At 38.8% G+C, this 13,952-nt stretch overlaps 1 protein-coding gene and 1 long non-coding RNA gene across 3 annotated transcripts in view; one reads left to right on the forward strand and one right to left on the reverse strand.

Annotated features, from left to right (window-relative positions):
• The window catches only part of LOC138149360 (uncharacterized), a 28,974-nt gene extending 27,196 nt beyond the window's left edge, over positions 1 to 1,778 (reverse strand). Inside the window, exons 1-2 of one of the 2 annotated variants that reach the window (XR_011165294.1) lie at positions 1,203 to 1,778; positions 957 to 1,083 (exon numbers count right to left, since the gene is read on the reverse strand). This is a non-coding gene — a long non-coding RNA (uncharacterized lncRNA). The remainder of the gene's footprint in view (positions 1 to 956; positions 1,084 to 1,202) is intronic. The other variant, XR_011165295.1, reaches the window with a different exon arrangement.
• A 103-nt stretch (positions 1,779 to 1,881) lies between these two features.
• OSER1 (oxidative stress responsive serine rich 1) lies at positions 1,882 to 13,274 on the forward strand. The gene is made up of 4 exons (XM_069072322.1): positions 1,882 to 2,048; positions 5,854 to 5,971; positions 11,977 to 12,090; positions 12,431 to 13,274. Exons 2-4 carry the CDS (start codon positions 5,895 to 5,897, stop codon positions 13,125 to 13,127), a joined length of 888 nt encoding a protein of 295 aa, XP_068928423.1. The 5' UTR covers positions 1,882 to 2,048; positions 5,854 to 5,894; the 3' UTR covers positions 13,128 to 13,274.
• The last annotated feature ends 678 nt before the right edge of the window (positions 13,275 to 13,952 follow it).

Consider the following 13,952-nt stretch of genomic DNA (forward strand, 5'->3'; position numbering starts at 1 on the left):
AGTGCAAAAAAAGAAAAAGACTAGAGATTTCATCAAACCATCTTATTTTACAAATAGTGAAGCCCAGATCTTACAGGCAGAAATAAAGCCAGGATTCACAACCAGGTTCTTTGGCTCCAAATCCATCCCTCTTTTCACTAATCTATACTTAGTTTCTTTATCTTTAAAATGAGTGGGGTAGACTAGTCAATTTTTATTTGGGAAGCAGAATGATACAATGAAAAATACGCTGGATTTGGAGTCAAAAGACCTAGGTCCAAATTCTGGCTTTTCCATTCATTAGGTGTGAGACCCTGGGGTCTATAAAATGAAGGAGTTGGCTTAGTTGCCCATTAGGGTCCCTTATGATTCTAAATCTATGATCTTATGTTCTCTTGAAGGTCTAAGTTTCATTATATATACACACATACATATGCATACACAATAAATATGTATTACATGCATATATACATATATATTTTACAAACTGTGACAATAGTTCATATTCATATAGTGCAATGCAGAGTGCTTTTGTGTCCACTATTTCATTTGAACCTTATAAATCCCCCTGTGAAGTCATCAGGTCAGGGATTTCTATTTCCATTTACCAAATGAGAAAAGTCAAATGCAATGAAGTGATATGACTTGCCCAAGGTCACATAGCTTCTAATTAGTAGAACTAAAACCAGGACTCCTTATTTCCAGATCTATGTTCTATACACCCTACCAAACTATCCCCTGAAGGGCGAAACCCAGGATCATAATTCAAAAGACAGCATCTCAGCCAGCTTCATGGCCACAAGTTACAAGCACTGAGTTTGGCATGACCAGACAATTTTCAAGAAATGGGGCCGTGTTGTACAGTTGGGAGAAAGGTAGACAGTACAGTAGCTCTGTCATTCACTAGCTGAAAGATTATAGGCAGTTGTTTTTGCCCCTACCTCAGTTCTTTCATTTGTAAAATGTAGATAACTTACATTCATTCCCAAAGAGCTGGTGAAGAAAGTGTTTGAAACTGCAAAGCAATGGGTTAGCATTTATTTTTAGTATTATCATCTTGACCTTGGACTATCCACATCTCTTTTCCAAGTTCAGTTTCCATATCTGTAAATTGGAGGGGGGGGGAAGGAGGAGGGGTTAGACTTTACGATCTCTAAGGTATCTTCCAGCTCTAAATATCTTATGATCCATAAAATGGGAATAAGAATACTTGCATGACTTACCTCATAGAATTGTTGAGGCTTTATGAATTGTAAAGTGGTAAAGGAAAGCTTGAATAACAACTCATATTTCTATAGATTTTCCATTCCCATTCCTCTTCGTTTAGTTTCAAAGCAGCCAGTCTCTTCCTTTCCTTTCCCCGCTGGCACTATAGGGCCTTATCCTGGTCTTCTTGGTGGGCATGGCTCAGAACGTCTCCATGGCGACCTCCTCCGGGGATTCAGTTCCAACCTCCGTTTCCATAGAAACACAGCCTCCTCACTGTCCCGCCCCCCGGTCCCGATGATGGACAAGTTAGAGTCTTGTTGCCATAGTGACCCCAGGTAGAGGCACTCAGTCCCAGCCTGGTCGCCATGGAGACTACAAGAGAAGAAGTTGGGGTGGGGAGGAAGGTGAAGGAGAAGGAAGGAACGCTAACTGCCTTCTCTTGGTGGGGAAGAAGTAAGAGAAAGACAAGTCTTCAAGTCCACCCCGCTAAAGGTTAAAAAAAAAAAAAAGGCGTGGAGAAGCGAGAGAAAACTAGAAGAGATGAAGGGGGAGGGGGAAAGAGAAAGAATAACAGGAAGTTATGTCATCTGCACGTGCTTCTGAAATGCGCTTGCGCGTTGGCCTGTGATTTCCCCCGGTCCCCCCTCCCCCCAGCCGTCCGCGCGCTGCCGAGTCACGAGGGTGGGACGAGCAGGAGCGGAGGCGGGGCTTCGGTCCCTGCGACGCAAGCGCAGTGGGAGAGTACAGTGGCGCTGGGCGCCCCTCACACGGCTCAGGATCCGGATCTCTCCGGGCCCTGGGTCGGGGAGAAGAGTGGAGCGCACTGGACTGGGTCGGGCAACCGCCTGTGTCGCCCGGAGGTGAGTGTCTGACTGGGCAGGGTCCAGGGGGTCACTGTCTGGCCCTGTCCCACCGTGCCCTGGGGCGGTCCCCGGGCCGGGCCTGGCCCTCCGGCCGACCGGGCTGTCGTCTTCTCGTTTGCTTCCCCGCGCTTCCTGGGCGGCCCTTCGACCGCGCTCGGCCGTTCTGTTTGGCCGGGAGCCGGGGACACCGTCTCGGCCCTCCGCTCTCCCGGCCCCGGCGCTTTCGCCGTCGGCCCCCTTTCCCGCCCGCGGCTCCTCAGACCCGGGCTCTGCCCCCGTCCCGCCCCTCTCTGCCGCCTCGGTCTGCTGCCAGCTTCCCCTTGGCGGCGGCTGCCCTTTGCCCCTTCCCGCCCTTTCTCTCGGCCGCTCCCGGCCTTCTCCTTCACTGCTCTCCGAGCCGTCCCTAGTCCTTGCCGGACCCCGGCTCTCAGGCTCCTGGAGCGGGGACGGTGCAGCCGCAGCAGGGGCGCCGCGGGGCCCTGTGTGCTTTTGGACCCTGGGCAGCGGCTTCGGGAACGGGATGTGCCGCCCTCCTCCAGCCCCTCAGCCCCGAACCTGTTGCAAATAACCGGGAGTTTTGACTTCTTTCCGAGCTGAAAAATACGGCATTTTGTCTTTAAGCGCTGTTCGCTCCCACTTTGTGCTCCTGGGTGAAGTTTGTGGGATGGCTTTACGGTCGCTCCACGTCTCACAGGTTCTGGAAAAGTATCCAAATTTGTCTTTAACAAGGCCCAGGTGCTGGTAGATTCACTGCTTGTTTGTTGTTAGTCAGAAAGGTTAAGGGAGTAGAGTGAGAGTGCCAAAGTATCAGCGCCCCTTAAAAGTAGAGGAAATAAGGGGACGGAGGTACTTGAAGACTCTTGGACTCATCACAGTCTAGATGGCACTGTTAGTGTAGTGGAAAAAGGATGGGATTTTGAGTCAGAGAAGCTGGGCTTGAATTCCACTTCTGCTAGACTTAGGACTTGCCACTTAACCTCTTCATACCTCGATTTCCTCATCTGTAAAATGAAAAAGTTGGATTAGAGGATAGATGATTACCAGGGATCTTCCAGATCCAAATCGTGTGATTCTGGAAAGATGATGGAGTGAGGGAGATGTTGAATTGACACGGGACTGAATTAACTTCGGATTCTCATGGAACTGCTCAATTTAAAGTAATGTCTGTGCTTTTAAAAATAGCAACAATATTGTCAAATTTTGTTTCTAGGGAATTTAGTTGCAAATTTCCGGGAGTTTGAAGCAACCCGTACTACAAATTAATCCCATCTTTGTCCCTAAAGTTAACATGTAGAGCTCTTGAGGAACAAAGAATACCATACTATCGAAAAAAGCCTTTACAGCTATGACTTACTTTGATCTGTCATCAGTCAGTAAGCTTTTTTTTAGTGTCTACTTTATACCAGGCATTGTGCTAAATGGTGGGGAGATGAACACAGTCTAAAGACCATGCCTACCCTCAAGGAGCTCACAGTCCAGTGGAAGAGATAGCATGTAGACAACTATGTACAAACAAGCAGTATACAGGATAAATTAGAGATAAGCTTAGAGGGAAGGCGCTAGAGTTAAGGGGGATTAACCCCATAGGGTAAAGGTCAACGACTTTGAGCTAAAAAAAGAAACAGTTATGAGGAAAATACTGGACATTGGAAAATAGTTGTATTCATTTTAAGTTCTTGTGATGAATGGGAGCTATTTTGTTAGAATAGAAATTTAATTCTGTCAACTCTTGAAAAAGCTATTTAAAAGGATGCTTTTTAAAACAATCAGCTTGCATGTGTAGAGCCAGTAGTTCAGCACCATTCCTAGTTTGGGGTATGAATCAGAAGTTTTATCACTATTTATGGCGCAGAGTTTAAGAGCTGGGAAGGAAGTGAAGGAAATCTGTGGAATTTTATTTTGCATAGTGTTAAATTAGAAGTTTCTAGAGACCAAGAACACAGTCTTTCATTTATTTTTTGTGTGTGACCCTACTGGCTAATGTTCTACACAGATCACTGCATTATAATATAGTGGAAAGATCCTGAATTTGGAGTTAAGAAAAATTGATAGGTTTTTGTTTTTGTATTTTTATGAACATCTATAATCTGCATATAACTTCTAGCTGCTGTGGATCTGAGGTGTGAAAACACAGGGCCTCCAATACTCCCACTTGGGATTGAGATAGATTAAAGTGTAATTGGGAAATATTTAACAAAATAAATTAAAAATACAATAGAGATAATGTTAATATGTGCTTTTCAAAATCAGTATGTGGCCCATGAGTGGTCCTCATTTCTATTTGAGTTTGACACCACTGCTGTGGAGAATACCATTGTAGTAGATGTCCCTACCCTCAAGAAAAGCTTTAAACCAAGATAGTTAATTTATGCATTTGGGCTATTCTGCTGTAGATCTGGAATTTAAAGGGCAGGTTAGGTACTTAGTAGAGTAGGATGAGAGGGGTGTGTCAGTGTTTGTAAACTTGGGTGTGATTCAGGGTCAATGGAGAGTATATTTAAATCTCTGTTAGGAAGTTGGGATGAAAACAGGCTGAGTTCTCTGAGCATATTTTCACTGTCTGAAATGCCAGTGTGAATTGACATTTTAAAAGTAAATATAAAGCAATACTGTCCTTTCTTGAGCAACTTCAGTAGCATCCATGGAATTTGTTTTACAGTGCTATCATCTGATTCTTTTTCTCAACAATTAAATGAAAACAATCATTCTCTGATTCCATTTCTTTATATGACACCTCTAGTCTTTGGAAGCTTCATAATAACATCAAACTGAAAAATGTGCAGATGTGAAATTAGAAGATACAAGAAGGAAGTTAGTGGATTAGTAGGGAAAGGCATGAGAATGAAGAAGGGAACAGTATGAAGAGATAGATAAAGAGAATTATTTTTTCTAGAATATCCTGTTTGTGTCTTTTAGTTATATTCTTATTCTTTGGAAGTAGATATTAGTTTGCCTATTTTGTTATACAGAATTTCACTTACAAATTCTGTTATACAGAATTAACTTACAAATATATAATGTAGATTGAACCCTTATTAAGTGATTTTTTTAATATTTTTCATATTTTTTACTACTCAAAAGTGGGACATTTTGTATGTTGAAATCAAGAAGTTTCTTATATATGGTATGGAAGACCAGGTATCAGTCATCTAGGTACTATATGGAATACATCAATAATCAAGGAACTATTTTTCTAACTCTACCTGCTTTAATCTTGGCTTAATGATACCTTATACTCTGAAGCACATTTTTTTTTAACATTAATGTGTAGGTTAGGAAGTACTTAAGTGGGTACTTCAGGAGGAGAATAGTAAGTATATGTGTCATAGGGTGATATTAAACTGGGGTTAAGTGTTAGACCATCAGGAAACTCAGTAGCATTTCTTAGAATCCAAGTGTTCTAGCTTTCAGTCCAGTCTCCCCCTTTTCTCACCTATATACAGTTCATTTTTTATGAAAAGATTAGTGTATTTGTAGACTACCTAGACCGTTTCAAAAAGAGGAAGGTAGTTTTTTTCCCTCTGTTAGTAAAAAGCAAGAATATTGGGATAATTATTTCTTCAAGCCCAGCTGCCAGGATATTGGCATCAAAATTGATTTTAGTTTTTTTAAATGCATATTTTCTATTTTAAATATTTCACTTTTGATTCCCTCCTCCTATCTCACAATATTTTACTGTGAATTCTCTTTCAAAAATACTTTTCTTCATATTAGAATCCCCCCCTGAAATGCCAGTTAATATGGAAATATTCTTATAGAGTCAGTGTCCTTTTTTAAATTAATTTTTAAATTTTATTTTTAGCATTAACAGATAACAGCCATAACAGTGAAGCAACTTCCACAATGAAATCTGAAGCCAAGGATGGAGAAGAAGAGAGTCTGCAGACTGCTTTCAAGAAGCTAAGAGTGGATGCAGCAGGGTAAATATGTAATAAGATATTTGGGAATTTTTCATTGATTATATTTAAATGACACATTTTCTTAGAGATCTTTCCATCCTCCGTGTAATATCTCAAATCATTTAGAAATTAATTCACATTCTCATAATTCAGCATCTAATCAAAGTCTGCAAGCAAAATTTCACCTATCAAAAGTCTCTCTGTCCTTGTCTTTTTGCTCACATTAAATCTGAAAGGTAGCATACTATTCCTTAAAACACTTCAGAGTTGAGTGTTTTGGTTGTCTTTCACTATGAATTGCTTTATTTTTGCTATGGGGTTTTTTTTTAGTTGGAAATTATTAGCTAAAATTGCAGCAAGTTCTGAGATGAATTTAACCTGAATGTCTCAAAGGAATTATAGGATCTTTCACTAAAACTGAATTGGCTCAATAGAAATCTTTAAAGACTGTAGATTTCATGGACCTTGATTGCTGAGCTGATCACTATGGAAACCTATTCAGTAGGGTTCTGTCACTGAGATCAATAATCTTGGACCCTTTGGTCAGAGTAATTAGTGCACCTGCAGGCCAGCTGCTCACTGAATCTTAATATCTTGACCTTTTCAGTATGTCATATGTAACCTCATTCCTCCCCCAAATAAGGTGGGAAATCCCAAATTTTTATTAGTAATTAGGATTTTCCTTTTGATTTTGAGACTTCCTACTTGGAAGTGTAAAACAAGAGCACCCAGCAACAGGTATGTGTTGATATGAAATTTACTGTCAGTGCTGCTTGTGGTTTGGTCATTACCCTAGCCTAGTAAGAGGATTTCATGACAGATGTTTGCTCCAGAAGTACTCATTTTTCCCTTCCGTGATATCCCCAATAAAAACCTTTCTTAGGTTGATTGTTTTACTACTATTTTGGTATTTTGTTAGTAGCAGAGAGAAATGAGAGGAACAGTACTTCTTTTTCCTTGTTCCCAAACCATGATTTGATTTTAGCAAAGAAATAGATATTTTCAAAATTCGACATTCACAAAAAGTGTTCCTAAATGTATTCTTATATAGAAAAGTGAAAATCAGAATGTGGATAGAAAGATCTCAGAATGTGAACCTATATAAGTATCTGTTTCTATGGTTATAAACAATATTGGGGAACCAGGCAGTTTATTAACTAATTTAGAGACTATACTTGGGTCATTATCAAATCTGTAAAATGACTGACCATCTTTATACTCGCTTTTGGTATTTAAGCTAAGCTTGTCTGAAGGTAGTAAGTTAGTCATGTGGCAACAGCCTGCAATTTGGACTGATGAAATCTAAAAGCAGAAAGAATTTGAGCCCACACAAGAAAATTCGTATTCTGAAATCCTTAGGTCTTCATGAAACAAAACCTAACAAGTATATGTCATTTTCCCTTAATTCTTAAATTAGTAATTCCACTGTGATTTTTTTTTTTCCCATTGAGCTATCATAATGAAAGGGCAATGCAATGTTCTTATATGTAGGAAGTCATTTTATATAGTGCTTTAAAAAACAAAATTTTTCTTTTGTGACTTTCATTCGCCCTCCCCCACTGCCAACAATTCATTTGAACTCCTTAAAAAGACTGATAAAGTAATTATATATTATATGATCAAAAATGTACATTATTTATAGGTTTGTAGGAAAGGAAGAAAGGAGAGCATATGAAAGAGAATGTTAAATAGTACAAAGGATGAGTCATTGCTATGACTAAGCAGAGTGAGAATACTAGCAATTCATCAGCAGTTCCCAGCCTCTTTTGTTATTATTGGTTTAGAAACTGAGGCATTATAGTACTGTGGAAAGAGCATGGGTTCAGAAGACGAAAGTTTAAATTCCAATTCTGCTGGATAGTTGTAACAACTAATTTAAACAAATCTCTTTAAGCTTCAGTTTCTTCATCTTAAAGGTTGATAATACTTGTACCTACCCTCTTCACAAGATTGTTAAGAGGAAAGTGTTTTGTAAGCTCTAAAGGACTACACAAAGGTGTGAGCCATTATAAAGAATTATCTGTGGGATTAATTCATTAGCAAGTGCTAGGTGACCCATATAAACCTAAGAAATGTTTAAATTATGTGATCCGTTTCTAACAGATTGTTTTAATTTATAATTGTAATCCATTTTATCTGGGCTAGTATCTTATGAAAAGTACAGTTTTTAGACAGTCTAATCATTACTTTAACAGTTGTTAAAGTATGAGATACTGATATAAATATGAGATTCTGATATAAAACTAATGAATCAGCATGTTACTGGAAGAATTGGACTATTTGAACATTGAAATTCTCATTATGAATGAAACTAGAAGATATAAAGAAGTTAGAGCTGGGGCGGCCAGGTGACAGTGAGTAAGAGCACCAGCCCTGGAGTTGGGAGACCCAAGATCGGTTCCAGCCTCAGCTACTTAACACCCACACAAAATAACTGGCCGAGTAACCTTGAACAAGTTACTTAACCCCAATTGCTTTAGAAAAAAAAAAGAAGTTAAAGCTAAATGGAAAGGAGGCTTGGAGGGTTTTTTTGGAGAGGCAGATAAAGAAGTTGGTTTTAGCTTATGCCTTTACTCGTGATGAGTGTAATAAAAAGACCATTGTGAAGGTAATTGCTGCCTGTGCTCCAACATAAGCTGAGGAAATTGAGAAATTCTATGCAGAACCCATTAATATCCTCCAAGCTAATGATTTTAATGCAAAGTTATATATGGAAAGGATGTTGAGAAATACTTGGGAAAATATGGTTCATTTTTAAGAAAGACAGGATACTTGTATCCTCCTCAGAAACCTTTATACCTACATATTTATATTTAAATATACATATTTCTTTTAAAGAGAAAGTTGGAGAGAACAGAAGATCCCAAGAAATAAAATAAAATAAAATTCCATATCTTAGGATAGGAAGTAATTAGATACCACTAGGGAAGTCATTTCAGAATTCAGTGTCTCTCTGTAGTCAACATCAGTTTATTAGAACAAAGATTAAAATCAATATCAAATTTGAATAAATAATAAAGATGAGATAAAGATATGCAGTTGTGTGACCTAGTCAAATGATTTATTGACATTAAAGAATGGGACTAGAACTAGGAAAAGTGATTGACAGATTATCACCATTTCTTATGGAAGTTTGCAAAAAGAAATCTCCTCAGCCAGCAAACACTTTATCTCCACACCAGGCAGAGACAGATGACAGTCAGAAGAAACAGTAGTTTAGAATGTAACTTCATTTACAAAACCATAAGAAAAAGGTCAGTAAGAATTTGAACAGTAACATTTCATTAAATGGCATGAAGTTCTAGAGAAAAATTTTCAGAGAGCTTAGCCTGAGATCCAGTCAAGGAAGACCATCCCTGGGTATTTAAAAATGAAATTTAAAGGAAGACAGCAGGTAAAAAATGGGGCAGATCTGTCAGCATTTCCACCATAAGTGATTTTCTGTGTCTATGATAGTGGAACCCCACCAATTTGGACTCAGCATCTCAGCCTCTAATTCGCTAAATGAGAATGTTGAAATGGCATTAAGGAAAACCTTGTGCATTGGAGCAGACACAGTGTAAATTGAGGAAATCTGTGTTGGATTCAATATAATTTTGAGGGTAAGGAGAGATTGAGTCTCAAGATAGCTGAACAGAAGGGAAGATATATGATTAGGGGAAAAATCATAGCTACCATTATGACCAAAAAAAAGCAGTTGAGAGTATGATGATTGCCAACCCATATGCCTAGCTTGTCAGCTCTATAAAAACTTTGAGAATAGTCTACACGTGTATTGAGGGTATCCTTGATGAAAATTGGAGATCAATAACAAGCTGGCTTTAACCAATGATATTTTACACCTTCTTATAGTCACACAGTTGACTGAAAAACTTTGGCAAATAGAAGATCCCTTTGTGTCTCATTGTTTATTTCTAAAAACTATTTGATTTGATAGATCAGAACGCTTCCTTAAAGACTTTTCTGCAATAAGGTATACATGTTAGGATCATATAAGATATCTTGCTAACAGCAAAGATAATTTTGGTCGGTTCTCCATTATAATATAAAACACGGAACAAATAGGAAATCATAGACTATATACATCATAAATGGAAGAGGGAGTCTATAGATGGTGTTTTTTCAGATGACCCCTATTTGTGGACATTGTGCTGATTTTATCGAGTCTTAAGAATATCACAGATATCTCTAAATGAATTCTAAAGTCACTAAAGGGCTTGGACTAACAATACCCATAGGAAGAACATACATACACACACACACACATATAAATCAGAAGTGTCATACTTACTGCCCAAATTCCCTAGGAAATCCTGAATGGGATTGAAATGTAATTGGGAAATGTTTGACAAAATAAATTAAAATACAATACAACCTAGTTTTAATTCGTGGTTTTCCAGGTTAATACGCAACTCACAAGAATCTGTTTCTCTTTGAGTTTGACACCAACTGATCTAGACTATATGTAGTGAGATGGCTAGCCCATTGAGTTTGTCCATCAGTACCTAAATCTTGGATAGACATTACAGATGGATGATGAACTAGACTCAGAATTGAATAGGGGAAAGAGTACATTAAGTTGCATTTGAGTGTTTGTACTGTACTTTTAGCATTCCCAAACTTCTCCCAGAAACAAAAGTCTTATCTTTTTAACACTGGGTCTTCTGGTGCTCTCTTAGTTCATATCATGGTATATCACATTATCCAAAGAAATCAAGATTTCAGATGATACTAAAGGCTATGGAGCAACTTACACTATACATAAATAATCTATAACATAGTGCCAAGGATGACTTGTGAGCAAGATACAGCATAAAAACATTTTTTATGCTTGGGGGGGAAAAAAGCCTGACTTGTCATTTATTGAGAATGAGGAATAGCAAATGGACAATCTGAGTTGCACTGAACTCCCATGGTCCTTAAGACCTAGGGTAAGACCTCCAGTCCAGTGATCAGACCTCCTATCTGTTGCAGTATACCCTATTAAAAAGAGTATTCTAGGGGCGGCCAGGTGGCTCAGTTCCAGTGTTGAGACCTGGAGATCAAATCCCGGGCTCAGACACTAAGCACCACACCCAGAAATAACTGGCCGGATAACCTTGAGCAAGTTACTTAACCCCAATTGCTTTAAAAAAAAAAAAAGAGTATTCACGGATAAGATCATAGATCCATTACCATCATTATCATTTTAAAACATATCTTTCGATCTTTCTTAAACAGATAAGATTTAGCCGTGAGTTCTATGGTGAGATTAACATGCACATTTTTCATATTCTGTTATTAGGAAGAATAATTTCAATTATTTTTTAAAGTATTATTATAATAATAATTTTAATTAGGAAGAAGTTTTTGTTTTTTAATGAAAGTTGGAGATTTGGAACTAGTCCATAATCCAAGTTGGATTAAGTCTTTAAGAAGCTTGATTCTGAAGATCAGATAATTATATTCTCCCCCCACTTAAAGAATGATCTGCCCCAGATAAACAATCTAAAAGCCTATTAATAGTCCAGTGCTGGTTATACTTAGGATTTAATACTTTGATTTATGACTTTAAAAATGGAGGGCCTTTGGGAACCTGCCTTTTGTCGGGGATTGGGGCAAGAATTTCTTCAGAATGATACTTTGGTAAGTATAAACTGAAAACATTAAAAAGTTGTTTGATAAGGTAGAGGTTTTAAGGGAGGGTGAGCAGGGTAGAGCTGACTACTTGTCAGAGGAATTAGATTGTCATTTTAACCAGCTATACAAGCTTCATAAAAATTATGCCACACGAATTACTCCATTGGGGAATCTAGTCTTATTCCTATGTTAACTGAAAACTTACTGTGACAAGTAGTAGAGAGAAAAGTTTCCTAAGGCTCCATGTAAGGGACTATGCCAGTATCTATATGTTACTTAGATGGCTAGAGATTTCTGATGGCAGACCACTTTAAATGGCATGAGAAAAGAGGTCAGACTGTCAGAAACACTTGAAAACTCATTTAGAGATGTCTGTAGTGACCATAATCTTTATCTTCCTCTTCTAGATCCATAGCTTCTCTTTCTGTTGGAGAAGGAGCAAGTGCCAGAGCATCAGTTAGGACAGCTACAGATGAGACCAAACCTAAAACTGTATGTGCATCTAAAGACAGTTGGCACAGGTAAGAATATTTTTTTTTGCAAATTTCCTTTTAGTCAAAGCTAAGTTCATTAAACCTAAGGGATAATAGTATATTTTCCTCCAGGAGTGTTGAAACTTTTTCCATAGAAATGAAAAGGTAGTTAAAAATCTGTTTAAAGCAACAACAGTTGCAGTTATTCTTTAGTGATAATATGTGTATTCATATTGAATCTAGATTTTGTACACTTAACTGTATTTTAGTAAAGATCACATTATGTTGTTTACCTCCTAGTTAAGTATGGCAAAAAAAATAGTGTAGGAAGTTATTAACTCCTGATTTTTGTATTTCATTTAAATATTATCTTCTGTGCTTTCTCCAGTTCTACAAGAAAGGCTTCACGAGGAGTAGTGAGAACCCAGCGTCGCCGGCGTTCCAAGTCTCCAGTCCTTCATCCCCCAAAGTTTATACACTGCAGTACAAAGGCTGCGTCTTCCACCAGTCAGCTCAGACACAAAAGCCAAACTGACTGTCCTGACAGCAATAGCCTCCTAGGGATTCTACCCGCTAATGAGTTCAGTGCAAGGGAATGCTCTATTTCTTCTCTTAGTGAGGCTAATCACACACGAGCTGTGAAGGAGCCCTTGGGGGCTACAGTTCCTGATGGTGCATCGGAAGGCAAAACAGAAGAAGATTCCCCTGATGTTGCCCTGGCCTCCCAAGCAAGTCTCAAGGCCAGTGATCTCTCTGACTTTCAATCAGTGTCCAAGCTAAACCTGGGCAAGCCATGTGCATGTGTAGGCAAGGAGTGCCAATGTAAGAGGTGGCAAGACATGGAAGTGTACTCCTTCTCAGGCTTGCAGAATGTTCCTCCCTTGGCACCAGAACGAAGATCCACCTTCGAGGACTACTCGCAGTCTTTCCATACCAGAACTCCATCTGGCTCGCCCCGCTCTTGTTCTGAGCAAGCTAGGGCCTATGTGGATGATGTAACTATTGAAGATCTTTCAGGCTACATGGAATATTACTTGTATATTCCCAAGAAAATGTCCCATATGGCAGAAATGATGTACACCTGATAGCAATAAGCAAAATCATATGCTTTAAAACCAATGAAGGGTTGGAAAAGTGACTTAGTTACTGGCAGACCGCTCAGCCACTCTGTGTGAGGAGATACCTTCCTCTGCTCACTGTGCTTGCAATAAAAACATTTCTTTGCATCTCAATTAATTTTCATTCTTTAAACTAGTTTCCCATTTTCTTTTCCATTTCCCTTGTCCCAAAAGAAACCCCGGACAAACCAAAAAAATCCTTTCATTTTGAAACATCCCAAGATGGATCATAGGATTTAGAACTGAAAGGGACCTTAGAGCACCAAATAATCTAACCCTGCCATTTTCCCAACCCCAGTTTTACTGAGGAAGAAACTGAGGTCCATAAAGGCCAACTGACTTTCATTCAGTTTAATTCAACAAGCATTTAAGTGCCTACTCTGTGCAAAGAACCACGCTATGTGGTTACAAGACAAAAATGAAAATTGGTCTCTGTCCACAAGGGGCTTCCTTGTGCTAAGGAATACAGACTGTAAACAGTTAAGTAAAGCCTAAAATATATTTGAGGAGGGAGAGAGCACCAACAGTAAGAGGACCCAAAAAAAGCTGCTTTAATTTGGTACCTGGACTTTAAAGGAAAGTGGATTCTAAGGCTTGTCCAAGTTTACACAGCTAGTGAGTGATAGCTGGAATTTGAATCCAGGTCTTTTGACTCCAAATCCATGAAGAGACCAATCTCACAAAACTGTTATTGGGTGAATATTTAATAGCAATGCTTTCTTACAAAGGAATTCTTTTTTTTTTTTTTTAGGCCTGTTAAGCAACAGACAACTTGGGAAAATCTGAATGGGT

The sequence above is a fragment of the Petaurus breviceps genome, unplaced genomic scaffold (genome assembly GCF_028583685.1).
Source record: "Petaurus breviceps papuanus isolate PSGF00001 unplaced genomic scaffold, PetGlider_PUasm1.0 90847, whole genome shotgun sequence".
Lineage (NCBI taxonomy): Eukaryota > Metazoa > Chordata > Mammalia > Diprotodontia > Petauridae > Petaurus > Petaurus breviceps.